Source organism: Diabrotica virgifera, chromosome 2 (genome assembly GCF_917563875.1).
Source record: "Diabrotica virgifera virgifera chromosome 2, PGI_DIABVI_V3a".
NCBI lineage: Eukaryota > Metazoa > Arthropoda > Insecta > Coleoptera > Chrysomelidae > Diabrotica > Diabrotica virgifera.
In genome coordinates this window covers 73204071-73222419 of record NC_065444.1, presented here as the reverse complement: position 1 = coordinate 73222419, position 18349 = coordinate 73204071, and the positions used below count along the sequence as shown (strand labels likewise).

The following is an 18349-nucleotide window of genomic DNA, read 5'->3' as shown; positions in this document are numbered from 1 at the left end:
GCCAGGACATTTTTCTCCTACCTATGCTGCGCCTTCCTTGAATCTTTCCCTGCATAATTAATTTTAGGAGTTCATATCTGTCATCACGTGTTATATGACCCAAGTATTGAAGTTTTCTTATTTTGATGGAATCCAGTATCTCCCTGCTGTTCTGTATTCTCCTTAGTACTTCCTCATTAGTTATTCTGTCTCTCCAGGAGATTCTCAGCATTCTTCGATACGTCCACATCTCAAATGCTTTCAATCTATTGAGGCATTGTTTATTGAGAGTCCATGTCTCCACACCTTACAAAAGAACAGAAAATACATAACATTTTAGTACTCGCTTTCTAAGATCTAGGCTGAGGTCTCTGCTACACAATATTTGTTTCATATTAGTGAATGCACTTCTAGCCTTTTCTATTCTAATTCGGATTTCTTTGGTATAATCGTTTGTTTCACTAATGTTCGTCCCTAAATAGTTATAATTCTGAACTCGTTCTATCGTCTTATTATATACGTGTAGATTGATGTTTCTAATATTTTTCTTTGATATAACCATGAATTTCGTTTTCTTTATGTTTAGTGACAGACCAAATTCTTCACTTGTTGCAACAACCTTATTTAAAATTCTTTGTAGATCTGTAATAGTTTCTGCTATTAGTATTGTGTCATCGGCGTATCTAATTTCACATATGGGTAGGCCATTTATTTTTATGCCTGCTAATTCATCTTCTAATACTTTTTTGAATATATATGCCAAAAAGTTCTAATTTAAGAATAAAAATCGACCTGTCTGAGGATTTCTCTTCAAATTTGCCCATTCTCGAGATAATGAATTTATGCCAACTCAAACGTCCTCACTTATACTACAGTGTCGCGCCCGCTTGATTAGCAATTAAAAACAAAGGGGTTTTCGATATTGTATTGCAAAAAACTCTTCGGGATTTCATCAATCAATGTTTAAAGAATATCTACCTACCTTGGCAACACTGAAATTTTTAGTTAAATGTCCGATTTACGGATAAAATGGCCGATTTCGCAATTTTCAAAATTTTCAATCGCTTATATAACAAAAATAATTATTAACCTAAGAGAGAAAACACTAAAGACCTTTTCTGTTTGGAATGATACAAAAAACCTAAAAAAAACTTTGTTCGATGCAAAAAAAATAATTTTAGGAAAAACCCTTAATCTTTCCCCTCGCCTGGCAAGGTCTTATGCTGTTCAGAATCGCCTGGCATTGTGCACATTTCTTCTAAATGACCTACTAAAACACATACTTAAATTTAAACCTTACCGGAGAAAGTTTATTTTACTCCCTAAACTATTCACTTTTCGATTCACCTTGTAGATACACGTGCAGGGCTGATGCCTGTCAGGTCATGGTTTTTAGCCTTGGTGTGCTATGAATTATCACTATACAAATTTCTAGCCTTACAGGAAGACCGTTAGTCGGAGGGTTCACTAGCTCTTAGACTATAACTGCTGTCTTATCCACCCTATTCTCCAGATTTGGCACCGTACGACTTCTTTTTGTTTCCGCATTTTAAAAAGTTACTCGCCGGTCAGAAAAAGTTTAATGATGAGCTCATCACCGCTACGGAAGCCTACTTTGTAGACCTCGAGAAAACGTATTTTTCAGCCTGTTAAATAAGTTGGAGCATCACTGGGTCAAGTGTATCGAGCTAAAAGGAGACTACATTAAGAAATAAATCACCACTTTTCTAAAATTTTCGTTTTTCTTTTGTAGGTTAAGTACTTATCGGACCGCCCTAATTACGCCAGTCAATGGGAGCAAGAATAGGATATTACCTCCGAATTCTATCCTACTGCATATATTTTAATGAAATTTTGGGAATAGCCTCTACTTATCTCCTAACTCAAAGTCTACCCTATGCCGATGTGCGCTTTTATCTTGGGGGTGGTTCCCACCCCTTCTCGAGGATGGAAAATTTCTTGGTTAAAATAACCATAGAACTAGCTAGAGAACCTAGTTCTAAGCAAAATCTGTTCTATATATATTTTCTTTTGAAAACTCAATACTTTTTGAGTTATTCGGGATTGAAAATTGGTCATTTTCATTGAAACATCACACCTTTTCGAACGGTTTTTTGCGAATACCTTAAAAGCTGTGCATCTAACTAAACAAACTATATAAAACATTTTTATAGCTTACAAAAAAACAAAGAGATTAGTTCCTTCATAAATCTTCTAGTTATAATACAAAAAGAGATATGCTAGGTGAAAAGAGTTTGTTTTTTTGGTACAAGCTCAAATCGGTGTATTCAACTTGAAATAACAAAGAAACGGTCGATTTTAGGTGTATAATGCTACCAATACCTTTTATAGTGCTTGAAAAGACCTTTAAAATGATCAATATTAAATGTCGATTGCATTCAAACTAAGCGAGATATGCTGCAAAAAATATTGATGACTAATGTATTTTAAGAAAAAATGAGAAGTATATTTAACCGCTCATCCACCAGAATTTAAATGCATCGTTTTACTTCTATAATACCTTTTACTAGAGTGTTATTTCTATGTTTAAAAATTTGTACGGGTATAAAATGAACGGTTTAAAAAAAAAGATCAAATTATGGAGCGCATTTTTAAATTTTCTTAAAAATCTTCCCTTTTCTACATGTAACTTGAAAATGTTAGGAGATACAATAATGAAAAAAAGCAAAATTTTTATCTAACAAAACCCTATATCTTTGTGTGATATCTTTTTTCCGTATCTCTTATCATTTTTGAGTTACATGGAGAAAAAGGAAGATTCTTAAGAAAATTTAAAAATGCGCTCTATAATTTGATCTTGTTTTTCAAAAACCATTCATTTTAAACCCGTCCAACTTTTTGAACGTAGAAAACATACTATATTAAAAAGTATTGTAGAATAAAAACGATGCATTAAAATTCTGATGGATGAGGGATTAATAAATATACTTCTCATTTTTTCTTAAAATACATTAATATTTTTTGCAGCATATCTCGCTTAGTTTGAATGTAATCGACATTTAATATTGCTTATTTTAAAGGTCTTTTCAAGCACTATAAAAGGTATTGGTAGCATTATACACCTAAAATCGGCCGTTTCTATTTTATTTCAAGTTGAATACACCGATTTGAGCATGCATTAAAAAAAAACAAACTCTTCTCACTACCATATATCCTTTTGTATTATAACTAGAAGATTTATGAAGGAACAAATCTCTTTGTGTTTTTATAAGCTACAAAAATATTTTATACAGTTTTTTTTTCGTTAGATGCATAGTTTTTAAGGTATTCGTAAAAAACCGTCCGAAAAGGTGTCATTTTTCTATGAAAACGGCCAATTTTCAACCACGAATAACTTAAAAAGTATCGAGTTTTCAAAAAAAAATATGGAACAGATTTTGCTTAGAATTAGGTTCTCTAGTCACTTCTGTGGTTATTTTAACCAAAAAATTGTCCACCACAAGAAGGGGTGGGTACCAGCCCTGAGATAAAAGCACACATCGGCATCCTCCTCTATCTGTTCTCCTTCGTAAGGATGTAGTGGCGTCATGTAAGTCGTTTGACTATTTCTATCCAATCCTCTCTCTCCTGTGCGTGTTGTTTTGCTTCGGAGAACGAGTAACCAGTCATGTCCCTTATTTGGTCCGACCATCGTAATGGAGATCTTCCTTTGGATCTTCTGTCCTCTACGTTGCCTTCAACTATCATTCGTTCAATGCCTTCTCTTCTTCTAGTTATATGTCCAAAATATCTCAGTATATTTTGGTTGATAGTTGTGCTGAGTCTATGTTAAGTTCGGCTAATATTGAATTATTTGTGCGATGTGCGGTCCATGGTATGCGCAAAATTCTCCGGTAGACCCACATTTCAAATGCCATTATACGTTTTGAATCTGCTTTTTTGATGGTCCAAGTCTCTGTGGCGATAGGAAATATTAACGCTCGAACAAGGCGTAATTTTGTGTTTTTTGCAATGTCAGTATTCTTCCATATTTTTGTGAGTTTGGTTGTTGCCGATCTGGCCATTATGATGCGCCTACGGATCTCGTCTTCGCATCCTCCACTGTTAGTAATAACGGAGCCTAAGTAATTAAATTGTCTGACCACTTCGTAACCTGCCAAGTCTCTTATCTCCGGTTGGTTGTTTCTGATTCTATCGATGATCATTACTTTGGTTTTCTGTATATTTATTTTCAAACCATATTCTGTACTCACCGTTCCTAGCCTATTCATAATTTCTTCCAGTTCTTCTGGCGAAGACGCCAATATAACAGTGTCATCAGCATAACGTAGGTTTTTTATTTTTCTTCCTCCTATCGTTGCTCCACCTTGCCATTCCTCAAAAACTTGACACATAATGTGTTCACTATATATATTGAATAGAATGGGGGATATTATACATCCCTGCCGCACTCCAGATTTTAATTTGAAGTTTTTCGAAAGCACATTATTAACTCTTACATTAGCGGTGTTATTTACATAAAGTGCGTGTAATAGATAGATTAGATGTTCTGGCGTACACATTTGTCTAAGTATATGCCACATTTAATCCCATTTTACGGTGCACATCGGCATAGGGTAGACTTTATTTCTTGAGCTATTCTCTACTTACTGTGAAAATATCAAGTAAATCGATGTAGTAGGAAGGAATTCGGAGCCATTGACTGCCCTAAATAGTCTTGTTATAGCTTTGATATATGTGTAAAAAACTTATTTTATTTCACCGTTGGTTTTTACTTTTAGTTAATCTAGCTAATGCAGAAAAGGACTCACTAACGAGACAAAAAACGATGCTAAGTCTTAGCAAACTTGCAAAATTGGCCGGACCTACAACGAGCGATTTGGAATTCTACGTAGACAAAGTTAACAATCATCTAGGACTAATTAATTACCAAGAAGAACTGCCAGATTACGTCTTACAACAATTCGGTTATGATACTCTGAAACCAAGTGTGATTCCCCCAAAAGATTTAATAACTCTACATATTTGTAAAGAGTATACAGATGCTAGTGAATTCGAGTTCAAAAAAGCTTTGGATATATTGAATTTTGTCGAGGATGATGAGGCGAGGGATGAGTTGCATTTGAATATATGGAGAAGTGCCATTTTGAGGGATTCTTGGAATTTCAGGAATTTGGACTCTCCTATGGAAGTTTTGAACACAACTCTATTTTACAAGATTGTAGATTTATTATTAGATTTGGGTAAGTGTTTCGTTTACTTGGATAAGTTTTTGTTTTAATTTGCTTGGTTTTTCGGTCTGGGATTAATAAAACACTTTATTTGTGTTCAAAATCTAAAGAATGGTATGATGATATTTTATTGATATCCAGATTTTAGAAAGATACTCAAATTATAATAAAAGATAAAAAGATCTACTTCCGGTTTCATCGGAAATATCTTGCAACTAATTTAAATATAAAAATCCACAAGGAAAAAGTTTTCCTGTAGTTGGCTGTATACCATGTAATACAAAAAATAGTAAATCCTTTATAAAAGGTATATATTTAAAATCCCTAAAAAGAGTTACATCACAATCACATAACTAGTTTTCGACTGGTTTACCAGTCATCATAAGTGCTTACGTGAAGTTTACATTCTAACCACCAAGATATAGTTTAAAACAAAAATATGTGGGTCAAAGCCCTATATAAGTGGTCCGTTAAGGAAACATCAGTTAAAAATGCCAATTAGAGCATGTTTAAACATGTAGGGATGTTTAAACTATTTTAAAATAATGCCCCAGGTAACATCTGAGCTGTGGTGTGACTAGATTACATGGTGAAAGTCTGGTAGCTTGACCTTTGCTGTCTAATGGTGGTGCTAAGGTACGAAATGACAGTATTTCAGGCATCAATTTGGGTGAAAATCTGAAATAAATAACAATGCTCTATCAACTTCCACCTCAGTGAGTTTCTGACCTAAGTACTGAGTAAGTCCTTCCAAATGTCTGTTGCATCTGCTATGGTGTAGGTATTTCTCTGGCATAGGTATTTCTCTGGCATTTATCTAAAGCTGTTGCAACAACTTTCAGCTTTGCTTTTGTTGTTTTAAAACAGTGTTTTTTTTAGATGAAAAAAAACTGTTTTAAAACAAAAAACATTGTTTTTAAACAAAAAAAACATGTTTTTTGTTATTTTTTTAAAACCAATTTTTGTCCAATCCTGAGAGGGGATAGTACAAATCCTTGTCGTACACCTCTTCTTATTGGAATTTCTTTAGATTTTTGTTGGTCTACTAGGCTACTCGAATTATGACTTATCGGTATAAATTTGTAATGATTCTCACATCCTGATTATCTATCTCTGTGTTCCGTAATATGTTTGCAAGCCTTCTGTGTTGTATTTTGTCAAAGGCTTTCTAAAAGTCAACCAGACTTGATGTATGAATACATCACAGTTGACATCTCGACACCGTTCTATGAGTGTTTGTATAGTAAATATTGCGTCTCTAGTGCCAAAGTTAAAGAATAGGTAATAGCTATTTGTATAACAAGGGAGGGAAGTGCTACTTTTCCTCCTGAGAATGAAGTTTACTGCCCGACGCGTAGCGGAGGGAAGGACCGACGGGTTATTCCCGACCTATCCCTTGAGATAGGTCGGGAATAACCCATTTTTTCGGTAACTGTATCCCCTGACTACGCGCTAGAGAGTGCAACGACAACGACGATGTCTCGGGTACTCGACCTTCCTATTTATATCTGTCATAATTAAAAACAGTGCCAATATGTATGATCATATATGGTGAGGTACTATGCGTATATCAAGCATGACGTGTGCTTTCTTTGCAGTCTTTCAAATGAGTTCAGTACTTTGAACTTTGCTACTATCGTAATAAATGATACAACTTGCAATTATAATATTATGACCTTATTTTTATAACAAATAAATTAGGAAAATTCCGTGAGGGTAATGGTTAGCTTGCAATTATAATATTATGACCTTATTTTTATAACAAATAAATTAGGAAAATTCCGTGAGGGTTGTCGTGTACCATCACAGGGCAGTAATCATTCAAGGGAGGAAAAGGCACTTTACTCCCATGTTATACATATGATTTTTCCACCTTCCTCAAATAACAAGTATTTTTTTCATTTTTAAATAATTTATTTATGTAACTAACAAAATTTATTAGAGCACTAAAACTAACAAGTAGGTACAGTATAACTGCCAACTGTCAAATATAAGTCAAATTATTAATGTAAACATTGTTAAATCAAAATAACAATTTACTGTTAAAGCTGTTTACCATTCTGCATAATACAGTGTGCTCTATAAATGAACGTTAAAATGTATAGATACTTACGTAATAGATAATAGAATATTGTATAGGGCGTCCATAAGTTATTTCATCAATGACATACGTCACTTTTACTTTTCCTTCCTAGGGAGGAAAAGTACTTTTACTCCCGAAAAGTATGACTTTGCTCCCTACAATCAAGTCAGAAAAAGTATACTTTCGGTAGAGGTAGGTGGAAAACTTATTTACTAAGACCAGAGAGAATAATAATTGAAAAAAATCACTTAAAAGGTTCATATTGCTCGCAGTTCATATCCTGACAATAGGGCTTTTCATCGATTGTCATTTGTTTCGAGCTTCTGTCATGTGTCACATAATATTAATATATCTACATCATACGTCTCTGATTTGTATCATTGTTATATACCAATAACGTATGACGTAGATATATTAATATTATGTGACACAGTGACACATGACAGAAGCTTGAAACAAATGACTGTGAATGAAAAGCCCTATTAGTAAGCTTATTTATTCCTTTACTATGGTCTGTTTTTAAACAAAGAGGAGTAATTCAAATTTAACGCGTCGTAATGCTTGTTTGTAATTGGTCCAACCTGAGGCAAGTTTACTCCTCTGTTATGAAATTTTGACACTACTGGTAGTTCATAGGTTAATTAAGTTATATCGGCGATTATTATTATTATTTTGTTCTGTTTTTATGTATAAAAAAAGTTGTTTTTAGAATTCTTAGTGACGTATTAGTATATGTAATATAATATTTATGGATTACCGTCAAAGGCCAATATGATCAACTAAAAAAGATGTATTTAATGATATTTCTAGTGACTTTCTTGGGTGTGAATCTGTCTTTTTAGTTTACTTCTCTTGGTTTAAAAACAACTCTTAGTAAGAAATAAACGAGAACTATCTAGTACTAGTAGATATCTTTTGCAAACCGATTCACAGAAATAAGTTGTTGGAACTAATGAAGAAGTGTGTAATATTTTTTGGTGTAAAATAGATCTTTTTGTTTTTTGTTTTAGGTGTTAATCCTCAAATCCTACTTCCGCCAATGAATATACTTTTGGAAGGTCCAGAATTACGGCGCTTAAAAGACAACCCCAACTTTCAGTTTTTGATTAAAACAGCGTACGAACACATAAATCGCACACATATTTTAGATTAAGTATCAAATTTTTGTATTTCTAGATAATAAAAGATATTTCATTTTTGCAAAAAATTTTATTTCCAATGAACAAAGTTATTTGAAACCTAAAAAAGCTTGCCTAAAATACCTGTCAACTAAGACACAAAGGGCATATGATAATTATAAGAGAATAAGAAACGAAACACATTCACTCGTATGAAGAATAAAAAACGATCACTGAGAACCTTTTTCGAAAAAAATGAAACATGAATTTTATGGTTTGCAAAAGGAAATATGGCGCTTTATAAGAGGTCAAACAGCAGAGGTAAAGGAACTAATAGGACCAAAACACATAGAAAAAAATACATGGATTGACTATCTAAAAAAGCTCTATGCAGAGTAAGAACAAATGCCGCAGAACCGGAAACACCAGAAATTACCACAAATGAAGATGTTAATATAAGTACACAGAAAGTTCGAAAAACACTTGAAAAGCTGCAGGTAAAGATGGAATACCAAACGAATCATTGAAATATTGTGGAGTAGCAATGACAGAACAATTAACAACATTAATTAACAAAATCTGTAACGTCTATGATTTTTATCAGCCCCAACAAAATTAATATTATGTATTCGTCGAGGCTTCAAAGACTGATAATTAAATTTTATAACACGCGATAAGGGTGGACCTTTTTCGGTCTGGGAACAGTGATAAAAATTAATGAGTTTATTTTTCTTTTCGATGTTAAAACTCTTAATAAACGATAGGACCAGATTCGAAGAATTATTTTAACGTTTTTTGGTTTCGGGGCAGTGATCGAATAACCTGGTCGGAGAAGGACGATTTTGAATTTTTCTTGGCTGTGTGCGAGCGAAAATCGACCAAGGGGGATTTTGAAGTTTACGGTTTAACTCCCGGTAGAGGTGCTTGCTGCACTCTTTGATTGGACTAGAATAATAATGATGCAGCTGTAATTTCGTGTTGCAACGAAATTGAAAATTGTTATTCATTTTTTATTTACATGTTTGCTCTGATTGGAGTACGAAGAGAACCATTCTCGTTGGAACTTTACCGCGCTGAGCAGATGGGACGTGAATTATAAATTGTAAAATTCCCTCATCTTCCTTAGTCTCAGCATCCGTTATGGCTTGCAAATTGTAGAAGCCTCGGAGGTGTTACCAGAGAAGGTTCCCATTGTTTTCAATCTGGTCGGATGTAGAGTAACATCTTTTGATGCTGTTTTATGTGCTATTAGATTGAAAACTTAGTTTTTGCTAGCAGTTGCCGCTAGGGCATCCCTGCCATTTTGTTCGTTGCAATCCGGGACTGCACGCCGGGGTTTGTCCTAGTTGGGTCAGAGAGAGCAGCATATGTGCCTCCTGATGAGAGACTATTAAGTTTCGAAACCGGTAGAGGTGCTTGCTGCACTCTCTGATTGGACTAGAATGATGCGGCTGTAGTTTCGTGTCGCAACGAAATTGAAAATGGTTATTCATTTTTGATTTACATGTTTGCTTTTATTGGAGTACGAAGGGAACCATTCTTGTTGGAACTTTACCGCGCTGAGCAGATGGGACGTGAATTATAAATTGTAAAATTTCCTCATCTTCTTCAGGCTCAGCATCCGTTTTGGCTTGCAACGTGTAATCAGAGAAGGTGTAATCAGAGAAGGTTCCCATTGTTTTCAGTCTGGTAGGATGTACAGTAATATTTTTAGTATTGTTTATGTGCTATTAGATTGAAAACTTAGTCTTTTTTTTAATAATGTTCGTGTATATGTACAAAAAAGTTTTTCGCATTTCTTTCATTATTTTTATGTCAGTCAAAAACAATGGACCGTGGTAGTCGTGACGTCAAATCAATTTTACAAAATGGTAATGTGTTGGGTAGCCGTGATTGTAATCAATGCTCATAGTATATTTCCATATAGGACTGGTTAAGAACCTGAAGAAACGCAGTAAGTACTATGTTGTGTGTAAATCCTTGATTTTGTGTAAGGACATTTATAAAATAAAAAGCAATCTGATTGATATGACTAACAAGGACTGTGTCTTTAGAAAAAATGTGCAAATGATTGTCAAAACAAAGTAAAATTAAAAATGATTACACAAATCACGTGTATAAACAATTCACAGACGTCAAACTTTTGCTTTGTTTCTGTCTACCTCTAAACGTTATTATTGTTTTATGTTTATTATTCAACAGTTTAGTCTTTTATGTTAATATTACAAGATTTTAGTTAATAAAACAAGCATGAATTTTTTTAAGAAACTTTATTTCAAACGTAATTGTAAGGTGGACTATAAAACACCTGAATATTATTTTACAGAAAACATTACACTCTGAAAACATAATAGAATCTTCTTCAGCTATCTAGTGTAACCTACATAAATCTTCAACCATTTTTACCAAATTCTCTACAGTCATCTGAAAAAAAAGACAATTGAAAAATATTGAGAAGTTCAAGTTTTTTGAAGTAAGTGTATACTGCCGTCTTAAGCAAGAAGGCAGCATCTCCAATTTTTACAATTTTCGAGTTTGCTCTTTTATTTGAGTTCTTATACAATTATTAATATACCTAACAAAGTTAGAAAGCAGTAAGCCTTCATTCCTGGGTCTGGTAGACTATTAAAACTGATCTGGTAGACTATTAAAACTGGTCTGGTAGACTGTTAGGCATTACTTAGTTAAAAGGCACTAAGTATCTTATACAAGCCTAAAAGGCAGTATCTCCTGCAACTGCAAAAGCAACTGCTTAACTGCTTTCAAGCAAGGTTGTAATGACATACCTTGCGTAAAAGCAGTAACCGCCATTTTCATTAAAATTTATAAAAATATCTTATAAAAAATAAACTTATTCAATGATATGAAAGATATGAAAAAGAACTACAACGCAGTTAAACAATTAAAGAATCCATAAATATTTTCATGGTGGCTCAGCCTTGTTTATTAAAATCTGCATTATCTCGAAACTTATATTTGCTGAGATACTGCCTTCTTTCTTAGGACGGCAGTATAATTAGAATTATTTCAAATAAATAAAACAAGATATCGCCTTGGAGGTCACTAAGCGTAATCCAAATAATTTTTTAAATTACTTAAAAAAATGCTATGCTATGGTCCAGGGATTTAACTGGCTTACTTCACATATCATTATCATTTACTGGTTTACAAACGTTAAAACACCTTTTTTTAAGATTCTATCTATTGTGGATTACACCTATTGAGTTCTAGTGCGACGATATAAGAAAAATGTTGTTAAAATTATAATAATTATAAAAATAAAAGCCGACTGATCCAAAAGAAATTTAAAGCATAGAATTCAACACTTCATAAAACCGCCATAAAACATTAACTGTTTTTGTAACATTTCTTTATCCAGATTTAGCCATACGGCTCACACTCTCTCTAAGGGGAAAATTGACTCATCCCAGATACCTACGGTATCAAAAGGATTGAGCTCTGGTGGGACTCTTTCCGTGTTATCGAGCCCTAGGTGAATTGGAATGCAGGTGTCTCTCCCAAAAATTTTCGTACACTTCTGGCCGTCGCGAGTAGTACAGCTTTCTGCATGGTCTTATAAAGATTCAGACCTAGCTTTTTTATGCTTTCGAGGAGGGTCTTCGGAATGACTCCAGTAGTAGATATAATAATCGGTATCGTCTGGGTACTTTGCATTCTCCATTGCCTTCGTATTTGAATTTCCAGATCTCTGTACTTGGCGATCTTTTCAGTAAATTTACTTCATAGATTGTTGTTGTTAGGTATCGCCACATCGATTAGTGTTGTTTGTCTTGTTAATTTATTAACTAGTACGAGATCTGGTCTATTATGTGCCACTGTTTGGTCTGTGAGCACAGTGCGGTCCCAGTATAGCTTGTAGTTGTCATCCTCAAGCATACTCTCAGGGACGTATTGATATTACGGGAGATGGTCCGTTTGGAGAAGTCCCAGCTTGATAGTTATCCCTTGATGAAGGATTTTTCCCACAGCGTCATGCCGTTCCTTGTATTCAGTTGCAGCAAATACCTGACAGCCCCCGGTAATATGTTGGATAGTTTCTTGGGCTTGACATCCATAGCAGCATTTGTCGTTTTGAACCTGAGGGTCTTTGACGATATATTTCAGGTAATTTCTGGTTGGTATAATCTGATCCTGAATGGCCAGTATTGATCCCTCCATTTCAGGGAACATCCTTCCTGATGTCAACCAATAGTTCGACGCTGTATTGTCGACATAGTCTTGGCTGACCTCATTGGGATGTCGCCCGTGTAGAGGTTTACCCATCCAGGTGCGCATTTTTTCGTCTTTAGTGAGGTGGTTTATGCGCATTTCTGGTTCCCTCAGTTTAATCGGTGTTGTGTCATCTACTGCGCAGATAGCGCGATGTAGAGTAGATGTCTCGGCCTGCATCTGAAAATAAGTTCTTAAGTTAGCAATTTGTTTGTCTAATTGCTCACCTATATTCATAAGTCCTCTTCCTCCTAAATTCCGTGGTAATGCCGTTCTTCCCACTGCACTTTTGGGATGGTGTTTTTGTGCCTTTGTGAGATGCGTTCTTACTTTTCGCTGAAGATTTTCTATGTCCGTTTTTGTCCACTTAACAATGCCAAATGAGTAGCTAAGCGCGGAACATGCGTAGGTGTTTAGTGCCTTAAACAAATTTCTACTGTTAAGGTGTGAGCGAAGCAGCTGTTTTACCCTTCATATAAACTCTGTAGTTATCTCTGTTTTCATTTGTTTATGGTCAATTTTCCGCGCTTGCTTTACTCCAAGATATTTATACATATCGTTTTCACCCATGGCCTCGATGTTCTGGCCATTTTGCATATCGAATCCTCCGGGCTGTACTTTTCCTCTGACTATATTTAAAAAACGGCATTTGTCTAGTCCGAAGTGCATAATAATATCATTAGAAAAAGTTTCTACAGTTTTTAGCATCTCATCGAGTTGGTTTCGAGTGGAAGCCATAAATTTCAAATCATCCATGTACAATAAATGATTAAGCTTCGCCACCACATTGTTGTTATTTTTGATGCTAAAACCTGCGTCTGTGGAGTTCAATAGCTGAGATAGTGGGTTCATAGCTAGACAGAACCACAGAGGACTTAACGAATCTCCTTGAAACAGGCCCCGGCTGATTGCGATATTTTCAGTTTCGATGTTAATTTCACCAGGTATTTGAAGGTGAATTCTAGTTTTCCACTTTGTCATTATATGCTCTAAAAAGGTCACTATATTATCATCGACTTTATATATTCTCAATATATCTATAAGCCATTCATGCGGCACTGAATCAAAGGCCTTCTTGTAATCAATGAAGGCAGTAAAAAGATTCCTCTTTTTGGAATATGCCTGGTTAGAACATTTCTCTATTATTACTATCATCATTGGCTCTACAACCCTTGGTGGGTCTTGGTCTGTTCTAGAAATAGTTTTCATTCCTTCCTATCCTTTCCCTTGGTTTTCCATTTTCGTACTTTTAACACTCCATTCCCGTTTGGTCCTTGCTCATGCTCTGGGTCTGCCTCTTCTCTTCACTCTATCCGGTCTTTGATTATAAATGTGTTTCGACGGCTCCATCTCGTTCATTCTCTCTTAGTGGCCTAGCCACCGCAGCCTGGTTATTTTGATGGATCTTCCAATACTCGGCTATAAAGGCGGCTAAGCTCAAAATTATAACATCTACGCCATAATCCGTTTTACTACACTCCTTTATAAATATGTCAGAAGATTTTTGTTATCGTCCATGTTTCTGAGGCGTAAATGTATACGGGCTTGATTAGAGTTCTGTAATGTTAAGTTTTTTTAATCCATAGTACACTCTATTGTTTCTTCTTCTTCACGTATATAAATATATCCAATCCTGTTACTCCGTGAAGGAGCATAGGGCATCCACGAAGCTTCTCCATTCCCCTATATTTCTTTCCATGGTTGCTATTTCTCCCCAGGTTTTCTTCATACTTTTGTAGTCTTCTTCAATAGTACTCCTCCGTGTTTTGGTCGGGCGTCCTCTGCTTCTTCGTCCTACTGCACTCCATTTGAGTGCTTGTTGTGTTATGTCTGCATTTTCTTTCCTCAGGGTGTGTCCCAGCCAGTTCTATCTTTTCCTCTTTATTGTTGTTCTGATGGGTTCTTGTTTGGTTTTCCTCCATAGTGCTACATTTGTTATGGTCTATGGTATTGGGCCAATATACCTTTAGAATTTCACGTAGACATCTATTTGCAAAAACTTGCGATTTTATTTACATTTCCGTCAGTTATTGCCCATGTTTCACTCCTATAAAGTAGCACAATTTTCACGTTACTATTAAATAGCCTTATTTTAGTATTTTGGCTAATCTTTGTTGATCTCCATATATTTGCGAGGGTTCCAAAGGCATGTTGTGCTTTTCGTATTCTCTGTTTAATATCTGCTTGAGCTCCACCTTTTGCACTGATTATACTGCCTAGGTAGCAAAATTCTTGAACCTGTTTTATTTTTTTTTTTGGTTGATGTATAGTTCATCACAGTTAGATACTCCTATTCTCATCTCTACCGTCTTGTTCGTGTTAATTTTAAGACCCACTTCTGCCGATTTTACCTCTAGCTTCCTTAACATGCTCTTCATATCATCTATTGTGTTCGCTACGAAACAGATATCATCTGCGTATTCCATATCTGCTAGTTTCTTGTTCTGAAGGTAGTTCCTAGGGATCCCGTTTTTTCTTTCAACGGGGTTTTCCAGTATATGATTAAGACATAATATATTATATTAAAGAGCAAAGGTGACAGTATGCAACCTTGTTTTAAACCTACTTCTATTGTTATTTTATCTGTCATTTAGTCATATCAGTACCTGACATGTTGTTTGCTGATACATCATTTTGATTATTCCAATGATCTTAGGAGGTAATTTATTTAGCTTTAAGATTTTCCACAGGGCTGTATGTTTTATGCTGTCGAATGCTTTAACAAAGTCTATAAAGGCCATTATCAAGGCTGCGTTCTTCTCTATAGTTTCGTCTATGATGATTCTTGCCGTCGATATTTTTGGTCTATACAGGATCTTCCCCTTCTGAAACCCGCTTGTTCTTTTCTGAGAATTGTGTCTATTGTATTGTTGATTCTTTGATGGACAATAAATGCTAATATTTTATTTATGGAACATAACAGCATTATTCCTCTCCAGTTTTCACATAGCTGTGCGTCCCCTTTTTTGGGGAGCTTAACTATAATTCCATTATTCCATTCCGTAGGTAGGATTTCTTCAGCCCATATATCTGCTAATAGTGGTGATATTAGCTCCACGGTTCTCTCAGTGTCCACTTTCCACAGTTCTACTGGGATATCGTCCATTCCCGCTGCCCTGTTGTTTCTCAAGTGCCGGATTGCTTCCGTTATTTCTTTCTTCGTTGGAGTTTCCTCGTTTATCCTTAGGTAATTTTCATTTGGCTCTACGACGTTACCCTCTTGGAACGGCGGCTCATTTTCTTCTTCTGTCATGAGTTCGCTACAGTACTCATGCCATCTTCGTGTTTGCTCTTCTGTTGTTGTAAGCAGTTGTCATTGTTTGTCTTTTAGTGGTTTGTCACTGTTGAAATTCTTATTTGCAAGACGTTTAGTGGTTCTGTATAGCTCTCTCTGATTATTTGTTTCGGCTGCATCTTCTGCTAAGCGCGCCATCTTCTCTGTCCATTTTCTTTTGTCACTCCTGGCGCTCTTCTTTACCTGTTTATTTGCATCTGCATACTCTTGAGTTATTCTGATTTTATCGTCTAATTTTTGTATTCTATTTAGTTCGGCTTTTAAATCCTTCCTCTTTTTTATTAGTTGCCATGTGTTATCACTTTGCCACTCTGATTTCTTTTCTTCGTTGTAGCTCAACACTTCTCGTGCGATCTGGTGTACAGCCTCTTTGATCATCTCCCATTTGTTTGCTATATTTGTCTGTGTGTTGTTCACAGTTTCTGTGTTCAACTTTATTTTGTTACTCCACATTTTTTGGGTTTCACTGTCTTTCAGTCGTTGTATATTGTATCTTCTTCGTTTGCTATATTGTTTACTCCCGCTTTTTGCCTTGATTTTTATTTTTATTTCTGCTATTAGTAGGTGGTGATCACTTCCTACATCTGCTGATCTTTTATTTCGTACATCTAGATTACTTCTCCATTTTTTATTAATCAGGATGTGGTCTATTTGATTTTGAGCTTTATTATTTGGTGATATCCAGGTTATTTTGTGGCAGTCTTTGTGTGGGAAAATCGTTCCTCCAATGACAAGATTGTTTTCTAGGCTAAGTTCTATAAGTTTCTCTCCATTGTTGTTTCTATTCCGTAGTCCATGTGCTCCCATGCATGTTTCCACTCCCTTATTGTCTTTGCCAACTTTCGCGTTCAGATCTCCCGTGACTACGATCTCTTCTTCACGTGCCATATCAGAATTATCCGATGTTGGCGATCACCATTGCGAAGGCTTCTCGATCTTCTGCAATATGGAATAATATTGTCCTGCATTTGATATCCCAGTTCATTCACGAATGTTTTTTAACCAAGAAACTTGTTTTCTTCCTATACCTCTACGGCCCTCTATTTTGACTTTAAGGATCAGTTGTAATATTTTATATTGATTTCTTCTCACTATAAGTCCCAGATAAGACATTTTCCGGTGTTTAACAGTCTTTAGTAGTTCTCTATCTTTGTTGACCCTCCTTAGTACTTCTTCATTAATTTTTCTTATTGTCCAAGATATCTTCAGCATCTGTCTATGAATCCACATTTCCAAAGCTTCAATTCTGTTAATCGAAACTTTTAGCGTCCACACTTCTACACCATACAAAAGTACAGGTCTAACATAGCACTTAACCATTCTTTGTCTTAGTTCTAAACTGAGATGATTATTGCAAAGAAATGACTTCATGTTCTAAAAGTAAGCTTATTGTTTACCACATTTAATAAAAATATACCACAACTTAATTAAAAATACGTTATATTTTATGTTTCGATTTGCACTTCAAAAATGTTGGCAATATCATTTTAAAGTATCCACTTTAAAATATATAACAATATATCTAAATTGCCGTTATGAAGGAGGCAAAAAAGTAACAAAATAAAATAATTTAATTTCTGCTTTGAGAATGACTTCCAAGGTGGTAATCTAAACTTCAAATATAACGCAAATTCAATTAAATTTGTAGTTTATTACCATCAAATATAGTAAATAACTGCATCATAAAGATAAAAATTGCAAAACGAATTGTGATAAATTATTTCATTGCAGAATCTTCCATTCAATGTTTGTAGGCACCCCCTTACTTCTTTATATGGTCTGTACTATTCTAGACTTGCTCTCCATTAGGGATTGTATGGTAAGGTTTGCCACTCTTCTCTTAACGTATCAAAAAGTTATTCAAGTGTACCTCACAGTGATTGTATGGTAAGGCTCGTCACTTCTCTTAACACTCAGAAAGCTCTGGGTGGGAATCTAGAAGATTAAGCTTGCCAAATTTTGGATAAATTTTCATCTTGCCAAAACGGATTGCCACGTGGATTGCATCTTAAACTTCGTCTCAGTTAAGACGTGCTTAAATAAGAATGGAAAATTATGGGGCAACGTAAGTGGGACTTTAGGCACCCCTATTTATAAGCTGAGCTGGGCTAATCTCGAACTTAAGATTTGTTGGTGCAACCAGGCATAATTAATATTACCTATTGTTGAAGACGATTGCAGGCTTTTTAGATCAGTTTACAGTTTGGCGAGGGGGCCACTCATAGACCGGTAATAATCTTTTCTAGAGGTAAATTCTTAATTTCTGGCTGATGAAATCCAGTGTTATCATTCATAAAACAAAATTTCGGCCATACACAACAGATCCTTCTTAAAATTAGTCCTGTCGCCAGGAGGGGTACAACGGCCTCCTTAATTCAGATGGACTTACCCAAGTTTTTTTTATGTATTTTGACCCGTAGAACACGAATTTTTTGGGTAACAGTTGATCCGG

The 18349-nt window shown here is 35.2% G+C and overlaps 2 protein-coding genes across 2 annotated transcripts in view; one reads left to right on the top strand and one right to left on the bottom strand.

The window, feature by feature from the left end:
- Nucleotides 1-8461, top strand: part of LOC114336066 (nuclear pore complex protein Nup133) — a 77782-nt gene extending 69321 nt beyond the window's left edge. Inside the window, exons 13-14 of the mRNA XM_028286385.2 lie at nucleotides 4722-5183; nucleotides 8265-8461. Of these exons, the coding sequence (XP_028142186.2) occupies nucleotides 4722-5183; nucleotides 8265-8407 (605 nt within the window). The 3' untranslated portion in view covers nucleotides 8408-8461. The remainder of the gene's footprint in view (nucleotides 1-4721; nucleotides 5184-8264) is intronic.
- A 2164-nt stretch (nucleotides 8462-10625) lies between these two features.
- The window catches only part of LOC114336064 (DNA damage-binding protein 1), a 74353-nt gene continuing 66629 nt past the window's right edge, over nucleotides 10626-18349 (bottom strand). Inside the window, exon 14 of the mRNA XM_028286381.2 lies at nucleotides 10626-10796. Coding sequence (XP_028142182.1) covers nucleotides 10743-10796 — 54 coding nt within the window. The 3' untranslated portion in view covers nucleotides 10626-10742. The remainder of the gene's footprint in view (nucleotides 10797-18349) is intronic.